Source organism: Labeo rohita, chromosome 9 (assembly GCF_022985175.1).
Source record: "Labeo rohita strain BAU-BD-2019 chromosome 9, IGBB_LRoh.1.0, whole genome shotgun sequence".
NCBI classification, from domain to species: Eukaryota; Metazoa; Chordata; class Actinopteri; order Cypriniformes; family Cyprinidae; genus Labeo; species Labeo rohita.
This window is the reverse complement of record NC_066877.1, coordinates 35,479,910-35,500,853: the sequence shown is the minus strand read 5'-3', so window position 1 is coordinate 35,500,853 and position 20,944 is coordinate 35,479,910. Positions and strand designations below refer to the sequence as shown.

The following is a 20,944-nucleotide window of genomic DNA, read 5'->3' as shown; positions in this document are numbered from 1 at the left end:
CGTTTAATTTGATTAATTTAATTTTCAGGATGTTTTGAGTCTCCCTGCACTGGCGTGCTCCATCACGTGACATGAAAGGAGAAATGCCAAAGTATGACTGTATCCTGAAATGAATTAATTATTTAACTTTGATGAAATCGGTCTGATTCTCAGGATGTTTTCATCGTCACACTGAGGTTTGGGTCGGATCGTCCGACCAAAAGCACAAAGGGATGTTAGTTAAACTAATGATTTCTGTCACAATCAGTTAATTGATGGCTTTTGTTAGTCTTATTGCAGATTGAGTAGCACCTACTGCACTTTATGCATGAGTTTGTTTTGATTCACTGTTCAGATTAAATCTTCAAATTGATTTTTTTGCCCTTTTCTGGAAAATGCTTCTAAAACCTGTTTCAATGTACAGTGTTACAGTTATATTTTGTATTCCAAATAATTTTTTTCTGAATATAAAAAACAAAAAAAATTGTGAATAATGTCCTGCCCTGGAATAATAAAATTGCTTGACCCATTTTTGGTGTGAATGCTTGCCTCTAAATATTAAGTATGATAACTCTTCAAAATATACAGCTATTTGTGTTATGCAGTGGAAGATTGCAATACTATATAGTACTAATACTAATGTTATCTATATCTAAGCAATATTTCTATATCTATCAATCTATGCAATACTATCTAGTATTAATGCTAAGAAGATTAAAAATGAAAATAAAACACATTATAGTTAAAAGCTGTTTAAGTAGCATTTTTTTTTAATTTAATGTAATACAATTTAATACTTACATTTGAAGTAAATACCACAGACAAAAAAAAAATTGAATATAAAAATATTATTATTAATAATACAAATTATTAATACCATTTTAAATAAAAAAACATAAATTATCATTTTTAAATATAATAATAATTTTGATATTTTTTAAATATATTTAATATATATATTTTTTATTATATGATATATAATTATAAGTAATATTTTTGTTTTTAATATTTTTGTCTATCTGCTATTTAAGTATACTGTGGATAATAAAAAAGGAGCAATGAATAAAAATAAAAAATAACATTTTATATATAAATATGTTATTTTATAATATATATAATATAGTATTGTATTATATAAGATAGTAAAAAAAATATATAAAAATATATATATTCCACAGAGAAAAAAGTCCTGATGTGTTATTAAAGTATGAATAATAAATAATAATGATGGATAAAATATTTCATTGGTCAGGATATTTTTTCTGTTATATAAATATAAACATATTTCAACTAGAAATATATAATATATAAAAATATATTTTAATATATAAAATATATTTTATATATATAATTATATATAATTAAAAGTAATATTTTAGTTTTTCATATATTTGTCTATGTGGTATTTATTTTAAGTATGATAAAATATAAATGAATAAAAATGAATTTGATATATATATAATATCTTTTATATAATAGTATTGTATTACATAATATAGTATAACATATTTATTAAAAAAATATTTTCTACAAAAAAGTCCTGAAGTGCTGTTTATTTAAAGAATGATAAATAGACCATTTTTTTATGTCTATGTGCTATTTAAGTATAAGTAATAATAAAATTGCAATGAATAAAAATAATGATTTTATAAATAAAAATATTTAATTTTGTATAATATAAATATATTTTATATATATTTACATAACAAAAATTATCCTAACAAATCACACACACACACACATATAGTATTATATTGTATTATATAATATAGTATAAAATATATATATTAATAAATATACATTAAAAAAATATATTCAACAAAAAATCCTGATATTTTATTTGTCAGGATATTTTTTCAGTTATATAAATATAAATATATTTTACATATATTTATGTAACAAAAATGATCCTGACATTATATATAGTATTATATAATATAGTATAATATATACATATATAAATATTGTCTATGTGCTGTGCAGTGTATCAATAATAATTTACAAAAGCACTCTTTGTTATAGTTTTGTTTTCCTTTCAATATATCAGTGAAATTTAATAAAGTCTGGTGGAGTTTAAATGAATTTATTATGTGTTGGTGTCGTAGAAGTGAAAGCGCTTCGTTGATTGGTTGCCTGCGTTTTGACTCCGCCCAACCCGGAAGAAGCTTCCGTTTAGGTGACGTCGAATGTTGTTGGCCATGATGGCGTCGTCCACAGAGCAGAGTCTCCTGGATCTTACTGATAAGGAAACTCGGGAGAAACTGTCCCACTGGGACCGTCGAGCAGATCCAATGGCTCCGTTAACGGACAAACAGACGGACTCGATTCTCGAGATCCGCGCAGCCGCAGAAGTCTCGCTTCTTCCAGCTGAGGTGAGTGAAGTGCAGCAGTAGCCTGTCAGCTAACAGCAAAACACGGTCCTCTCACATCTACACACTCGCTCTGGAGTGACACTTCTGCTCTGTAGTGCACTAGGGTGAACACTCGGTCTGTTCAGACCCTCATCTGGCGGGTTTGGTGAGGTGAGGTTAGTGGGTTGCGATCTGTCAGTCTAATAGTGTGTGGACGGGTGCCACGTATGTAAACCATTCCGTATGTAAATAAGTCAGATTAGCTAAACAAGACTTGCATTTAAAGATGCTTAACCTGCTAGTTTAAGTAGGGCTTCACAAACTTTTTGGCCTGCAGATCCCCTGTGGCCTACATTGAGGGCTTTCAAACTGGGGTCTGGAAAAAGTTTAGAGAAAAACAGAATACAAATGTAAATAAATAATAAAAACTAAATATAGTTGATTAAAATAAATATACAGTACAAAAATAAATAATACTTCTAACAGTGTACAGTACTACATTGAGTTGAAAAAGGTAATGTATTAGAAACTAAATATTAACTAAATATTACCTAAATATTTATTAATAAAACTAAGTTATTTGGCTCTTTACACATTAAAATGTGTTACTTCCTTTTACATTTCAGGTTTACACAATGATGATTATATATGGGGGTCTGTGGCATCTAAAAGATTAAAAACACCAGACCGAAATGATTTAACTGAGATATTAAATGTTATGAAAAAACAGGGTAAAAATGTAATAATAAATGAACAACAATAATAATAATAATACAAAAATAAGACTAAATTAAACTAAATAAATAAATACATTTGATTTAAAATAATGCTGATTTTTCCTAAATAATATTTTACACATTTTTTCACCTTATTTTTTTTTTTACAGTAGAAATGGGCTCTTTATACATGAAAATAATTTGCTTTCTTTTAATTTTTTCTGTTTGCACAAGGATGATTATATTGGGGGTCGGTGGCATTTAACAGATTGAAAACACCTGATGTAAATTATTTCATTTAGATAATAAATAATGATATGAATTTCTGGGGTCTGGGAAAAGTTTAGAGAAAAACAGGATACAAATGTAAATAAATAATAAAAAAAGAGAAAACTAACTAAATATATTTGATTAAAATAAATATACAGTACATAATTAAATAATGCTTCTAACAGTGTACAGTACTACATTGAGTTGAAAAAAGTAACGAATTAGAAACTAATTATTAATTAATTGTAACTAAATATTTGGTTATTTGGCTCTTTACACATTAAAATGTATTACTTCCTTATATATGGGTGTCTGTGGCATCTAAAAGATTAAAAACACCAGACCGAAACTGAAATATTAAGTGTTTTCTGGAGTTTCTGGGGTCTGGGAAAAAGTTTAGGGAAAAACAGGGTAAAAAAATGTTAATAATAAATGAATGCTAGTAAAAAAAAATAATAGTAAGATTAAACTAAATAAATAAATACGTTTGACTTAAAAGAATAAACAAATGCTAATTTTTCCTAAGTAATATTTTACACATTTTTTCCACCTTTGCTTTCTTTTAAACTTTTCTGTTTGCACAAGGATGATTATATTGGGGGTCGGTGGCATTTAAAAGATTGAAAACACCTGACATAAATTATTTCATTGAGATAATAAATAATAAAAATGTAATAATGAATGATTATAAAATAAATAAATTAATTAAACTAAATAAATAATTTTTTTTTCAATTAGATAATTAGCAATGTTATGCATTTCTGGGGCCTGGGAAAACGTTTAGAGAAAAACAGAGTAAAAATGTAATAATAAATTAATAATTATAATAATAATACTAAAATAAGATTAGACTAAATAAATAATTACATTTGATTGAAAAGAATAAACGAATGCAATTTTTTTTCCTAAATAATATTTTACATTTTTGTTTCATCTTAAATATTTTACATTATAAATTGGCTCTTTATACATGAATATATATTGCTTTCTTTTAAATGTTTCTATTTGCACAAGGATGATTATATTTGGGGGTCAGTGGCGTTAAAAGATTAAAAACACCTGACGTAATTTATTTCATTGAGATAATAAATAATGATATGAATTTCTGGGGTCTGGCAAAAAGTTTTTAAAAAAGGGTAAAAAATGTAATAATAAATGAATGATAATAAAATAAATTAATTAATTAAACTAAATAAATAAATAAATGCATTTGATTTAAAAGAATAAGCAAATGCTAATTTTTCCTCAATGATATTTTAGACTTTTTTTTTTTTCACCTTAATTTTTTACAGTATAAATTTCTCTCTTTATACATGAGAATATATGACTTTTTTCACATTTTATGTTTGCACAAGGATGATTATATTGAGGGTCGGTAGCATTTAAAAGATTGAAAACACCTGATGTAAATTATTTCATTGAGATAATAAATAATGTTATGAATTTCTGGGGTCTGGGAAAAAGTTTTTTAAAAAAGGGTAAAAAATGTAGTAATAAATGAATGATAATAAAATAAATAAATAAATTAAACTAAATAAATAAATACATTTGATTTAAAAGAATAGGCAAATGTAAATTTTTCCTAAATAATATTTTTGATTTTTTTTTTTTCACCTTAATTTTTTACAGTATAAATTTCTCTCTTTATACATGAAAATATATGACTTTTTTCACATTTTATGTTTGCACAAGGATGATTATATTGGGGGTCGGTGGCATTTAAAAGAATGAAAACACCTGACGTAAATTATTTCATTGAGATAATAAATAATATTATGAATTTCTGGGGTCTGAGAAAACGTTTAGAGAAAAAAAGGTAAAAAAAAAAAAAACTAAATGAATGATATTAAAATAAATTAATTAATTAAACTAAATAAATAAATACTTTTAATTTAAAAGAATAAGCAAATGCTAATTTTTCCTAAATATTTTAGACTCTTTTTTTTTCACTGAATTTTTTTACAGTATAAATTTCTCTCTTTATACATGAAAATGTATGACTTTTTTCACATTTTATGTTTGCACAAGGATGATTATATTGGGGGTCGGTGGCATTTAAAAGATTGAAAACACCTGATGTAAATTATTTCATTGAGATAATAAATAATATTATGAATTTCTGGGTCCTGGGAAAAAGTTTGGAGAAAAAGAGGATAAAAATGTATTAATATTAAAAAATTAGATTAAACTAAATACATAAATGCATTTAATTTAATAATAAAAAATTAAACAAATTAAACATCAGTATAGAACTATGATGAGTAGAAAAAATTGTCTCTGTGCAAATGAAACTGTATTGCAAAATATGTCAGCTTTTGTATGTTAATATTTGGGGATCTGTGGCATCTAAAAAATTGAAAACACCTGATCTCAGTGATTTAACAGATGTAAGTGATGTTAAGCTTTAAAGATGTAATGAATTTTACAAAATCAGTGTATGTTTGCTTTTGAAATATGCTGTTTTCCTTTTTGCATTCTAATAAACCTGTGAATGAAACTTTGTCTTGTCAAATGTTTTAAGTGTGCTTTAAAATAAATGACACCTGCTGCCATATTTTGTTGTCTAATCATAATTCACTGGCATTCAGGCATTTGCATTTCTGTCACTTTCTAACAAACTCAGTTTAGAAATCATTTGATCCGTTGCAGCAGACGTTCCTCACTCTTAATCATTTGTGTTTGGTGTTTTGAGAGTAATTGAGATGCTCTGAATGTCTCCTCAGCTGCCCATCGAGGACATCTGCAGTCTGACGTCTCGTTCTCTGCGCTCGACGTTCACAGCGACTCTGCCCGAGTCCACGGAGGAGGTGCTTCTGCAGGGCTTTCAGATGCTGGAGCTGCAGAACGACAGGATCGAGACGGCTCAGCAGGTGACACACGCACACTCGTTTACAGCTGGACTGTATGTTTACTACTGTTTCATGAGAAATAAAGTCCAGCTCCAAATAAATGAACTCAAACAGGGTTAGCATTGCATACTGCATAAAAACATATAAATAAATATATATATATATATATATATATATATTTTGGGATCAGTAAGACATGTAATGTTTTTTAAAGAAGTCTCTTATGTTCATCAAGACTGCATTTATTTGGTCAAAAATACAAAAAAACCCCCAAAAATGTTGCATTTATTTGATATAAAAATATTATATTGTGAACTATTATTACGATGTAAAACAATGTTCTTCTATTTTAATATACATTCAAAATTGAATTTATTTCTGTGATCAAAACTTTTTTTCAGCATCATTACTCCAGTATTCAGTGTCACATGATCCTTCAGAAATCATTCTAATAGGCTGATCAGTGCTGGAAACAGCTGTATTGCTTAATATATATTTTTGGAACCTGTTCTCCTTTTTTCAGGACTTTTTGATGAATAAAAGGTTAAAAAGAACAGCATTTATTTAAAATAGAAATCTTTTCTAACTATGTTGTAAAAATGTTTTTCTAACATTTTCCACAAGTTGATATGATTCTTTAGGGTCTTAATGAAAAGTCTATAATATACTTTGGTTAAAAAAAAATTCTTAATGTTAGTGTAAAACAACACCCTTTTTACCTTGTCAAAATCAGCTCTGCAAAAATCATCTCATTCTGGTCGAGGCTGCTTTAAATACAAATGAGCTCTGTGGAGTGACGAACCTGTTTACTTTAGCCGTGTTTAGCCGCTAAACTTGCTAACTAGCACATTATTAGGAAAGACGATCGCAAAGATTCATAAAGAAACCTTACACTCACTTCTGCTGTAAGTGAAGCTGGATCATGAATGATTTGTGCGAACATAGACGGATATATGTAGATCGGGAGGTGCATTCACAAACAAACAAACATAATCCACTGCATCTTCAGTGGCTCAGATGTTGGGAGTAAATGACGACCACTATGTTCATTATTACATCCAGCAACACAACACCTCAATCGCTCAATCGGAGATATTCTTGTCTAACTTACATCCCTGCTCCGGCATCAAAACAAAGAGCATGGACTGTTACAGCCGATCTTAGGTAAGACGCTCATCGTGGGAGCGGCCTCTGTGGGTGTGACGCCACAACGACAGGCATCTGAGAATGGCTCGATTTGAAAAAGAGGATTTATTTTTACAGATTAATTAAAAACCACTGCGTGGATTTGTATCATTATAGGGTAGATTTGTACATACACTGACAACACACATTAATGTTCAAACAACATGAGAAAGTGAACTTAGCATCCGATGACCCCTTTAAAAAAATGCTGTTCTTTTAAACTTGTTATTCATCAAAGAATCCTGAAAAAAAGAATCACAGGTTCCAAAAAGTTTTGGCAGTGGAAGTGTTTCCAAGATTGATTATTCTAATAATAAATCAGCATATTAGAATGATTTCTGAAGGATCATGTGACACTTAAGACTGGAGTAACAGCTGATGAAAATTCAGTTTTGCATCACAGGAATAAAAATCTATTTTAAAGTATATTAAAATAAAAAACATTACTTTATGGTGTAATAACATTTTGTTTTGTTTTTTTTCTGTATTTTTTGATCAAATAAATGCAGTCTTGATGAGCATAAGATAGATATATATATATATATATATATATAAGGTCAATTCACCCTTATTTCTATAGCGCTTTATACAATACTGGTTGTTTTTAAAGCAGCTTCAAGAATCATTAATGCAAACTTCAGAAATGAGACAAATTTTAATTTGTCTGTAAAGCAGCTCTAACAATAATTACATTTTTAGATTAGCAGATTACTGACATAGTGCTCTTAATATTTCTGCCCTCCAAAAATTTGGAAACACCCCTGGGAAAGTGTGTTTTTGGACAATATCAACATAAATCCTTATCATTTTTTGGTGCAAATACATTAAAGTAAGTTGACATTATCATTGAAGAGCAGCAGTAATAATTTTCATTTTGATTACATAATAATGGCAATATATACATGTCAAAGTCAGACATGCCCCTTTGCCAGCTGTGATGCCTGGTTACTGGTTTAAAGTTGGCCCAGGTTTTTAAAAGATTTTTGGGTCAGCACACCTTAAAAGCTTCAACAATCGATTGCCAATTAAGTTTAGAATACAATGAATTTAGGCCCAGACTATGCAGAGCTGTAATAGCTGCTAATGCTGGATATTTTGATGAATCGAAAATGTAAGTTTTTTTCTATGTGTAAACTGTTTATGTAATAAAATATGTTTTTTGCAGTTTGTGTTGTCCCTTATCAGTGCACAGTTATCACAAATGAAAAATGATTCATGCCAATATTGTCCAAAACCCCACTTTTCTAGGCCATTCCCAAACTTTTGGAGGGCAGTGTATATTATGTGTAATGTACACAGTATGTTAATTATGTATTTTTATGACTTATTACTTTACAGAATGGCCAAAAGTTCAGACATTTTACTCAGAACTGAATTGAAAATGTGGAAGAAATGATTTTATTGCTGCTTAGGCTCACACATAAGCATAACCTAGTCAAATTTCACCCCTAAAGCGGGCATAAAAATTCAAGTTCACTGTATTTTCTTATTATGTACAATTCATTGTGCATAATACTTAAAACCGCTGCAGAATGGCATAGCATACTGTAACAAACATAGTGTACTGTACTGTTTCAGGGTTATAAAAAAAGTCTTAATTCACCCTTTCACAAAGAAGGCCTTAAATTGGAGCAGAAAGTCTTAAATTCATGAAGTCTTGCCGTTAAATGTTGCATGCACTGCAAAAAATTATTGTCTTAGTATTTATATTTTCCAATTCAAACATCTAAACATCTTTAAATCATTATGCATTTAATGAAGATGCAAAATGAAGACATGAAGTCTTGTTTCTGAGAATTTAAGCAAAATGAAGTGAGTTCGATTAAAACAAATATCTGCCAGTGAGGAATAAAAGCTTGTTTTCCTTTGAATTGTGGATTTTTCTGAGCCCATTGGCAGGTATTTGTTCTGTCGTGCACAGTATGTGAATTTGATGTATTTTTATGACTCATTGCTTTACCAAACTGCCAAAAGTTCAGACATTTTACTAAAAATGGAAAAAATATGTTTTCGTTTCTGGGATTATAGACTCATAAATGTTGAGGTCGTCCGTCTAACATCAGTGTAGCTGTTGATAATGGATAAACACTGACTGTGTTACTTAACCAGTCATAAAGGTCAATTTTCTTTGAAATTGAGATTTATACAACATCTGAAAGCTGAGTAAATAAGCTTTCCATTGATGTATGGTTTGTTAGGATATGACAGTATTTGGCTGAGATGCAACTATTTGGAAATCTGGAATCTGAGGGTGCAAAATAATCTAAATATTGAGAAAATCTCCTTTAAGATGTCTTTAAGAAGTTCTTAGCAATGCATATTACTAATCAAAAATTAAGTTTTGATATATTTACGGTAGGAATTTTACTAAATGTCTTCGTGGAACATGATTTTTATTTAATATACTAATGATTTTTGGCATAAAAGAAAAAAAACGATAATTCTGACCCAAACATTGTATTGCTTCAATATCTATTCTATAATCTATTGCTACAAATACACCCATGCTACTTAAGACTGGTTTTGTGGTCCAGGTCACATATTAAAAAAACAGTAGAGAAGTAAAGTGCTTAAGTTGTATTTTAACAAGAAATATTACATGCTTCACTTTTAATGAATGACTCTCTGTAGTTTTTTTTTTTTTTTAATCTGTTGTTGTACAAAGGATGAATGACATCATCAGCGTCACATGACTAATGACATCATCTGTCTGTCAGTTTTTTTCCTGGTTCTCAAAGCTGCAGGTTCAGATGGATCAAGACGAAGCTTCTAAGTACAGGTGTGTGCTCATCACCTATTGTTTGAGAGCTGCTGCTGTGATTATATAATATGAGATGTTTTCATTGTGTGTGTCATTATGAGTTATTAACAACTTAAATTGTATCCCGTCGGATTTAAATTTGTTTAGGTAGGTGTTCCTTTAAATATAGCAGCAAAAGTGGTTGTTGACAAAGGCCATATTGACGTAAAAGCTGAATGAGTTGTGCTTTCCTCCGCAGGAAGACCCGAGATGTTCTGAACGGTTATCAGGAGCAGTGCGACGCCATACTGAACGACGTGAACACTGCGCTGGAGCATTTGGATTCTCTGCAGAAGCAGTACCTCTTTGTGTCCACAAAAACAGGAACGCTTCATGAGGCCTGTGAACAGCTGCTAAAGGAGCAGGTCTGATGTTCCTTCACTCATAAAGCCTCTTAACCACACATGTGCACATTATACACACTGTACCAGTCAAAATTTTTTATGTTTTTGACAGAAGTCTCTTATGCTCACTCAAGGCTGCATTTATTTGATCAAAAATATTGTAAAAAATGTGAAATATTATTACAATTTTAAATAATTGTTTTCTATGTGAATATCTGTTAAAATGTAATTTATTTCTGTGATCAAAACCTGAATTTTCAGCATCATTACTCCAGTGTCACATGATCCTTCAGAAATCATTCTAATATGCTGATTTGCTGCTCAAGAAACATTTATGATAATCAGTGTTGAAAACAGTTGTGCTGCCCGTTTTTTTGTGTGGGAACCATGATACACTACCATTCAAAAGTTAGATTGAAATAAGAAGTAAGATTTATTAAAAAAAAAAAAAAGAAATTGATACTTTTATAGGGCCCTGTGATTTCTGCAAATCCAGTCATAAAAACAGAATTTGTCAAAGTTTGGATGAATTAATCAAAAGTAGGTCATTACACTTAAATCAAATTGTGATATGCACTAGTATTTCTATATATTTAAGCAAAATACAATTTAAATATAAATTGTTCATTTTCTGTATGTCTCCGTTTGTGTGAAACTATCATTACATCATAAACAAACGTTCGGTTTAACTTGAAGACATATATGTGACCGTGGACCACAAAACCAGTCATAAGAGTAATGTTTTTTACAAATTCAATTTATACATCATCTGAAGGCTAATAAGCTTTCCATTGATGTATGGTTTGTTAGGGTAGGATAATAATAATAATTATTATTTTATAATTAATAAATAATAGCCAGTAATAATTGGCTAGGATACAACTATTTGAAAATCTGGAATCTGAGGGTGCAAAAAAGTCTAAATCACCTTTAAAGTTGTTCAAATGAAGTTCTTAGTAATGCATATTACTAATCAAAAATTAAGTTTTGGTATATATTTACGTAGCAAATGTACAAAATATCTTCATGGAACATGATCTTTACTTAATATCTTAATGTTTTTTAGCATAAAAGAAAAATCGATCATTTTGACCCATACAATGTATTTTTGGCTATTGCTACAAATATACCTTTGCTAACTAAGACTGATTTTGTGGTCCAGGGTCACATATTACTATTGTTTAGTAGAATGTATGTAATACTACTACTTACTGTTATTACTAAAATTGATAAAACTTTTTTTTTTTGATAATTATTAAGGAATAATCACACAATATTTTTTTCATGTTTTAATTTTAATAGTAACTTTGCCAAAAAATAAAGTTTGTTTAATTTTCATTTGATTAAAATATAAATTAATATTTAATTCATATATATATATAATTAATTAAATATTGTACAAATATTGTAAGAATAAACTTTAATAAATTAAGTTGTTTTTACGCATTCAAATAATTAGACATGCTTAAACAGGATTTGGTAGACTTGCATTTTGATTAATAAAATGTAATTTAACCATTAAAAAAAAGTGCAAAAAAAAAGTTTAAAAAGTCCAGAAAAATCATACCAGTCAAAAGTTTGTAATAATTGAGATTTTTTTTTTTTTTTTTTTGTGTGTGTGTGTTTTTGAAAGATGTCGCTTCTGCTCACTCAAGGCTGCATTTATTTGATGATAAATACTGCACAAATTGCTAAACATTATTGCAATTTTAGTGCCCTATGATTCAGAAAACGCAGAAGGAATTGCGGAATCCAGTCATAAAAATGGAAATTACTGAATAATGTCACAGAATTTCATGTCACGGAATTTCGTACGGATTTTTTAATTAATTAGACTTGCTTTTTGATTAATAAAATGTAATTTAACCATAAAAAAAACAGCCTAGACAAATTAAAATGTAAAAAACGAAATTTGGGAAAAATAAAATGGATTTCATAGGGCCCTACAATTTAAAATATCCATTTTCAATGCGAATATCTGTTAAAATGTCAATTATTTATTTCTGTGATCAAAGCTGAATTTTCAGCATCATTATTTGGTCTTCAGTGTCACGTGATCCTTCAGAAATCATTCTGATATGCTGATTTGCTGCTCAAGAAACATTTCTGATTATTAGCAATGTTTTTTGGGGCAAGAATTCAGTTGTGACAGTAAAGACCTTTATAATGTTACAAAAGATTTATATTTCAAACAAACTCGTATGAACTTTCTATTCATCTGTGAATCCTGAAAAATAAAATGTATTAGTTTCCACAAAATTATTGTGCAGCACAACTGTTTTCAACATTGATATTCAGAAATGTTTCTTGAGCAGCAAATCAGTATATTAGAATGATTTCTGAAGGATCATGTGATACATGTGAGTAATGATGCTGAAAATTCAGCTTTGATTACTGAAATAAATTACATTTTAACAGATATTCACACGGAAGACAATAACATTTAAATTGTAATAATATTTTACAATTTTTACTGTATTATGATCAAATAAATTCAGCCTTGGTGAGCAGAAGAGAATATTTCAAAATCTTACTGACTTATCTTACTCGTATGTATGTATTTTATATGCTGATAATGCTAAATGATGTTTATGTGTTTTCTCTCTCTTCTGTGGACAGTCAGAGCTGGTGGATCTGGCTGAGAGCATCCAAGAGAAACTGTCGTACTTTAATGAACTGGAAAACATAAACACGGTAATGCTTTACTCCTGTTTCCAAACTGTATTTGCCACGCATTTGTTTGTTTATTAATCTCATGTGTCTCTCTTATAGAAACTAAACTCCCCGACATTATCGGTGAACGGTGAAGGATTCATCCCGATGCTTTCCAAATTAGACGAATGCATAGAATACGTCTCATCACATGTAAATGAAACATTTAGTACAATGTTGCAATATTCTCCTCTTATGTTCCAGTAGAATGTTTCAATCTTTCACACGTGCATGTTCCTTCTTTCAGCCCAATTTTAAAGACTACCCAGTGTATCTCACCAAATTCAAGCAGTGTCTGTCCAAAGCCATGCACCTGATCAAGAGCCACACGGTCAGCACCCTGCAGAACCTCACGGCTCAGCTGACCAAACGGGTACGCTTAACAGAAACCAAAGACTTGCTGATGATTTGAGCACAGATGGTTGTGTCATTTCCTGTTTGTTTATTGTATACATGATCTGAGCAGGACCCGCTGGGCGCTCCAAATGCAGACAACGCCTTCACGCTCTATTATGTGAAGTTCAGAGCAGCCGCACCCAAAGTTCGGGTGAGTCTTGTGTGCAAACACTCGTTTGACACCAAATCAGTGGTTTATGCATAAATATTTTTCATAGTATGATTGTTTTTGTTTCAGAGGCTGATTGAACAAGTTGAACAGCGGTCTGACAAAATCCCAGAGTGAGTGATCAAAAATGTATTTAGATTTTTTTTTTTTTTTTTTTTTTCTGATCATTCTTATTTTTATGCATATATAGTTGCACATATGAGACCATATTTAAAAAATTTTTTTTATTTTTTTTATTTAAAGCATGTATAACAAAACGACTTTTGAATCAGAGTTACTTCAATTTAATTGAGATACTGTAATATTTTGTATTTTATTTTAAATCAGTTTTTTATGTATATTTTCCTTTTTTATCTTAATTCTAGTTTCATTTTTAGTTATTTAAACAAAATTAAAATCACAAATGTTGATAGTTGAAACACAGTGTGATATTATATTTATATAATAATATTTATTTGTTTGTTTTTGTTTGTTCATATGGTTTTATATTTTATTTATTAATGTTCATTTATTTTATTAATATATTTTTAGTTTATTTTTGTGTTTATATATTTTATTTTGTTTATTTATAATTTGTTAATTTGATGAATTTATTTACATTTTATTTATATATTTTACTTTTATTTTATTTTTGTATGTATTTATTTTTAAGTTCTGATCATTCTTATTGTTATGCATATATAGATAAACATCTAACGTACTTAACATTTTAGAATTTTTTTCCATTTAAAGCATATAAAACAAAGGGACTTTTGAGTATGATCGAATTATATATGGTTTTATATTTTATTTATTAATGTTTATTTATTTTATTAATTATTTTTGTTTATTTTTGTTTATATATTTTATTTTGTTTATAATTTATTTATTTTATGTAATTTATTTACTTTTTTTATTTTACTTTTTATTTTATTTTTGTATGTATTTATTTTTAAGTTTTGATAATTCTCATTTTTATGCATATATAGTTGAACATCTAACATATTTAACGTTTTAGATTTTTTTTTTTTCCCCCATTTAAAACATATAAAGCAAAGGGACTTTTGAATCAGGGTTAATTTAATATAATTACTGTAATATTTTTTTAAATAAAGTTTTAAATAAGTTTTTATTTTTATATTTTCCTTTTTCATCTTTATTTTAGTTAAAGTTTTAGTAATTTTGTTTCATTTTTAGTTATTTAAACAGCATTAAAATCACAAAACACAGTATGAGAGAATAATATTTTTGTTTATTTTTGTTTGTTCGCATGGTTTTATATTTTAATTATGTATTAATGTTATTTTATGTAATTTATGTACATTTATTTTATTTATATATTTTACATTTTATTTTATTTTTGTATGTATTTATTTTTAGGTTCTGATAATTCTCATTTTTATGCATATATAGTTGCACAAATGAGACCATATTTAAATTTTTAGATTTCTTTTTTTAATTACATTTTTATTATTTATTTTTTTGTAACTTATTTTATGTAGATATTTTACTTTTTTATTTTTGTATTTATTTATTTTTAAGTTTATCTATTCATTTTTATTGATTTATTCAAAATAATTTCTTTACTAGTTTTTATTTATTTAGTATTTTTATTTTTTAACCAATTTATTTTATACATTTTTTTTTTTTAAGTTTATTTTTTGGATTCATTCATTTTTTTATTGTTCTTTAGTTTCTATTTATTTAGTATTTTTATTCTTTTTAATTTAACTCATTTATTTTATTTTTATTTTATTTTTTGTATTCATTCATTTTTAATTGTGTTTATGATTTATATGAATTCATTTTATGTAATTACGTTGTTCTCATTTATTGTATTTGTTTTATTTATTTTTGTTTTATTACTGCTTATTTTTAAGTTTATTCATTTTTATTGATTTATTTTAAAATAATTTCTTTATTAGTTTTTATTTATTTTGTATTTTTATTTATTTTTAACAATTTTATTTGATCGCATTTATTTTATTTTTTGTTTTATTTTTTGTATTCATTCATTTTTAATTGTTTATGATTTATATTAATTCATTTTATGTAATTACGTTGTTCCCATTTATTTTATTTGTTTTATTTATTTTTGTTTTATTACTGTGTTTATTTAAGTTTATCTATTCATTTTTATTGATTTATTTAAAATAATTTCTTTAGTTTTTGTTTTAGTATTTTTATTCATTTTTATTTAACTAATTTATTTAATGCATTTATTTAATTTTTTAGTTTATTTTTTGTATTCATTTTTTATTGTGTTTGTTTATGATTTATATTAATTAATTTTATGTAATTACGTTGTTCTCATTTATTTTATTTGTTTTATTTTTGTTTTGTAACTCTGTTTATTTCTTTTTAATTCTGTGTATTTTTCTTATTTTCATGCTGTTTTGAAACAAACTATCACGTAATGAGATGAAATGCACTGTGAACCGTGACTGTGTGTGTCTGTCAGGTATCAGCAGCTGCTGGATGAGATTCATCAGTGTTATCTGGACCAGAGGGACGTTCTGCTCAGTCCCAGTATAAACTCCACCATCACAGATCTCACCAGCCAGAACAACAAGGATCACTGCGCTCTGGTGAGGAAACCACATACTGTCATACTTACCATATGAGTTTTTACCTCAACACATCATCTGCTGATCATGGGACTTTTGTATGTATATTATTTTTTCCTGCTATTTACAATAGATGATGATGTTTACATTAATTTTCAAAAGCGGAAAAGTTTGTGCATTTGAACATTTTATAACTTGGAGGTTTTAGAAAAAAAAGAGCCTACGTAGACAAAATTAGTTATTTGTTTTTGCATTTTTTGTTTTCCCTAGCGTTATATTTGGCAAAGGTTGTGAAGGTCCAGAATGACCATTTTTGCCATTTTGTTTTTGCTTTTGTTTATGTTTGACTGAAAGTCTGTTCCAGCTGTCATAAATACTCATACTGTGTTTATTTGTGACGTTCAGCAAGCGATCGTATTTGTTGTTTCAGGTGCGCAGCGGCTGTGCGTTCATGGTCCACGTGTGTCAGGACGAGCATCAGCTTTACAACGAGTTCTTCTCCAAACCCACGTCCAAACTGGAGTGAGTGAAGAAACTCATTTCTGATTAAAGCAATAGTTTACACAAACATGAAAGATCTCTCATCGTTAACCGTCACATTGTTCTGACCCACAATTATTTTCTTTACACCAAGAAACACAGCGTGTTAGACTGATTGATTGATTGATTTATTTGTTCGTTTGTTTTTATTTTTAATTTTGTTTTATTCATTTTTTTTAATTTATATTTTAGTTTATTTCTTTTTTTATTGATTTCTTTTATTTATTTCTTTTATTTTAGTCCTTTTTTGGAGGCTGGCAGATTAAATGACCATCTGCTTTTAAATAATTAATTATTTATTAATTTAATTTAAATAATTTATTAATTGATTTATTTTTATTTTTATTTTTATTCATTTATTCTTTATATTCATTTTATGTATTTTTTTTTTTTTTATTCATTTATTTATTTATTTATTTATTTATTTTAGTCCTTTTTGGAGGCTGGCAATTAATCTGCTATTGATTAATTATTTATTAATTATTTTATTTTTATTAATGTATTCTTTGTATTTATGTTGTTTATTTCTTTTTTAAATCAATTTATGTATTTTGTTTATTTTATTTTAATAAATACATATTTTTTGGAGGCTGGCAGGTTAAATGACCATCTGCTTTTAGGTAATTAATTATTTATTAATTTGATTAATCTTAATTATTTTTTAATTGTTTTATTTTTATTTTGTATTAATTTATTCTTTATATTAATTTTATATATATTTTTTGTTTTTTTTCTTTCTTATTGATTTATTTGATTTATTTTGTTTTAGTCCTTTTTTGGCAGCTGGCAGGTTAAATGACCATCTGCTTTTAAGTAATTAATTATTTATTAATTTAATTAATTTAAATGATTTATTAATCGATTTATTGTTATTTTTATTCATTTATTCTTTATATTCATTTTATGCATTTCTTATTTATTTATTTATTTAAGTCCTTTTTTGGAGGCTGGCAGGTTAAATGACCACCTGCTTTTTCATTTTTTATTACTTATCGTTTTTTTTTAATTTATTCATTCTTTATGTTTATGTTTATTTATTTATTTTTGTCCTGTTTGGAGGCTGGCAATCTGCTATTAATTAATTAATCAATTATTTATTCATTATTTTATTTTTATTAATGTATTCTTTATATTTATGTTATTATTATTTTTTTTTAATCAATTTATTTATTTATTTTATTTTAATAAATAAACTTTTTTGGCGGCTGGCAGGTTAAATGGCCATCTGCTTTTAATTAATTAATTATTAAGTAATTTAATTAATTTAAATTATTTATTAATTGATTTATTGTTATTTGTATTTATTTATTCTTTATATTCATTTTATATATTTTTTGGTTTATTTCCCTTTCTTATTGATTTATTTGATTTTAGTCCTTTTTTGGAGGCTGGCAGGTTAAATGACCATCTGCTTTTAAGTAATTAATTATTTATTAATTTAATTAATTTAAATTATTTATTAACTGATTTATTTTTATTTGTATTTATTTATTCTTTATATTCATTTTATGCATTTCTTATTTATTTATTTAAGTCCTTTTTTGGAGGCTGGCAGGTTAAATGACCATCTGCTTTTAGGTAGTTAATTATTTATTAATTTAATTAATTGTAATTATTTTTTAATTGTTTTATTTTTATTTTGTATTCATTTATTCTTTATATTAATTTTATATATATTTTTTGTTTTTTTCCCTTTCTTATTGATTTATTTGATTTATTTTATTTTAGTCCTTTTTTGGAGGCTGGCAGGTTAAATGACCATCTGCATTTAAGTAATTAATTATTTATTAATTTAATTAATTTAAATTATTTATTAATTGATTTATTTTTATTTGTATTTATTTATTTATTCTTTATATTCATTTTATGCATTTCTTATTTATTTATTTAAGTCCTTTATTTAAGACCACCTGCTTTTTCATTTTTTATTACTTATCATTTTTTTATTTATTCATTCTTTATATTTATGTTTATTTATTTATTTTTGTCCTTTTTAGAGGCTGGCAATTAATTAATTATTTATTAATTAATTATTTTATTTTTTATTAATGTATTCTTTATATTTATGTTGTTTATTTCTTTTTTTAAATCAATTTATTTATTATATTTATTTATTTATTTGTTTTATTTTAGTCTTTTTTTTTTTTTTTTGGGTTGTCATGTTAAATGGCCATCTACTTATAATTAATTATTTATTCATTTAATTTGAATTATTTATTAATTACATTTTTTGTTTATGTCATTTTTGTATTTATTTATTTACCATTTTTGTTTATTTAGTTTGTTTATTTGCCAAAAACAAGCTTGGTCATTTTGCTTTTAAATATATTTATATTATTTTAATAATGACTGAAACAATAAAAATGTTTTTTATGATAGTGAGCTTTTGGAGAAGCTCTGCGTGTCTCTGTATGACGTCTTGAGGCCTCTGATCATCCATGTGGTCCATCTGGAGACGTTGTCTGAGCTCTGTGGGATCCTGAAGAACGAGATGCTGGAGGATCACGTCCAAAACAACGGTACTAAACCCTGTTTCTCTCTCAGCCGTGTGTTTCTAATGAATGAGTTTGTTTGTTTGTGACGTGTGATTGGTCGGTTTGTCTCAGTGGTCCAGCTGGCAGCGTTTGACGCTGTGGTGAAGCAGATGCTGGAGGACGTGCAGGAGCGTTTGGTCTACAGGACGCACATCTACATCCAGACGGACATCATCGGATACAAGCCTGCTCCGGGAGACCTGGCCTACCCCGACAAACTTGAGATGATGGAGGTCAGCAAACAAATCGTTTAACACGTGAACACTTCTGAAATGTGAAATGTTTTTAGATATTGGATGCTGGTGAATAAGTTGTTTTGTAATAACATACAACATTTCTCATTTCTCATTTACTTTAAGTGTAACTAAGTACTAAAGTAACAAAAACTAAAGCATATGCATTTATTCATTTATTTATTTATAATATATAGAGCACTACAAAAAAATATCAAAATATCACTAAACTCAAATGTGCATGGAAGCAGAAAATATAAAAATTAAAACTAATAAGCAATATAGAAAGTAATAAAGAAAAATAATTAATATTAATATTTGAATAATATTTAAATTGGTCTTATTTTGTATGTTTTATTATTTTTCATTTGTTTATATATATATATATATATATATATATATATATATATATATATATATATATGTTTGTCATTTACTTTTTAATTTATTTTTCATTTACATTTTTGTAGTTTATTTGTTTAGTTTATTTATTATACAATTGTTTTATATATTTTAATGTATTTATCTAATTTTGTATGTTTTTTAGATCATTATTAATTTATTTACTTTTTTTATTTACTTTTTATTTATTTTCATTTTTAATTTTTAAAAATATTTTTTAAATAATTAATATTTTTTACATTTTTATTTTAATTTTTTCGTAGTTTTATTTTTTTACTTTTTTTAGTTTAGTTTGTTATACGATTGTTTTATTTGTTTATTTATTAATATTTTAATGTATTTATCTAATTTTGTATGTTTTGTCAATTTTTTTTTTTGTTTTCTTTTATTTCATTTTCATTAGTTTTTGTATTTATTTTTTAATTTATCGATATATGTTTCTTCTTTTAAATAACTTTTCTTTTTCGTTTTTTAATTTTTTGTAGTTTTATTTTAAAATAATTTTATTCATAATACAATTCTTTATTTTTTAACTTTTAAGTATTTTTAATTCATTTAATTTTGTTTTAATCTTTGTAATTATTGTTTTTTTTTCCCTTTTTATTTATTTTTAATTTTTAAACATTTTTAGTTTATTTTTTAGTTTATTTATTATACAATTGTTTAATTTAGTTTTTTAATATTTCATATTTAAATGTTAATATTTAATATTTAAATTATTTTTTCAAATCATTAATTTTTCATTTACTTTTTACTTATTTTTTATTTCTGTAGTTTTTTGTTTACATTTTTTAGTTTATTTATTATACACTTGTTTATTTTTATTTTTTAATGTTTTTATTTTTGCTTTTCAGTAATATGAATTGATTTTAATTTATTTTTAAGTGTATTTATTTTCATTTTTAATGTATTTTTATG

The 20,944-nt window shown here is 26.4% G+C and overlaps 1 protein-coding gene across 1 annotated transcript in view; it reads left to right on the top strand.

The window, feature by feature from the left end:
- Positions 1–2,155: 2,155 nt before the first annotated feature.
- Positions 2,156–20,944, top strand: part of cog3 (component of oligomeric golgi complex 3) — a 34,869-nt gene continuing 16,080 nt past the window's right edge. The window contains exons 1-13 of the mRNA XM_051119645.1: positions 2,156–2,351; positions 6,040–6,186; positions 10,068–10,129; positions 10,350–10,515; positions 13,114–13,188; positions 13,267–13,359; positions 13,454–13,579; positions 13,673–13,753; positions 13,841–13,884; positions 16,212–16,338; positions 16,748–16,839; positions 19,237–19,376; positions 19,464–19,624. Of these exons, the coding sequence (XP_050975602.1) occupies positions 2,166–2,351; positions 6,040–6,186; positions 10,068–10,129; positions 10,350–10,515; positions 13,114–13,188; positions 13,267–13,359; positions 13,454–13,579; positions 13,673–13,753; positions 13,841–13,884; positions 16,212–16,338; positions 16,748–16,839; positions 19,237–19,376; positions 19,464–19,624 (1,500 nt within the window). The 5' untranslated portion in view covers positions 2,156–2,165. The remainder of the gene's footprint in view (positions 2,352–6,039; positions 6,187–10,067; positions 10,130–10,349; positions 10,516–13,113; positions 13,189–13,266; positions 13,360–13,453; positions 13,580–13,672; positions 13,754–13,840; positions 13,885–16,211; positions 16,339–16,747; positions 16,840–19,236; positions 19,377–19,463; positions 19,625–20,944) is intronic.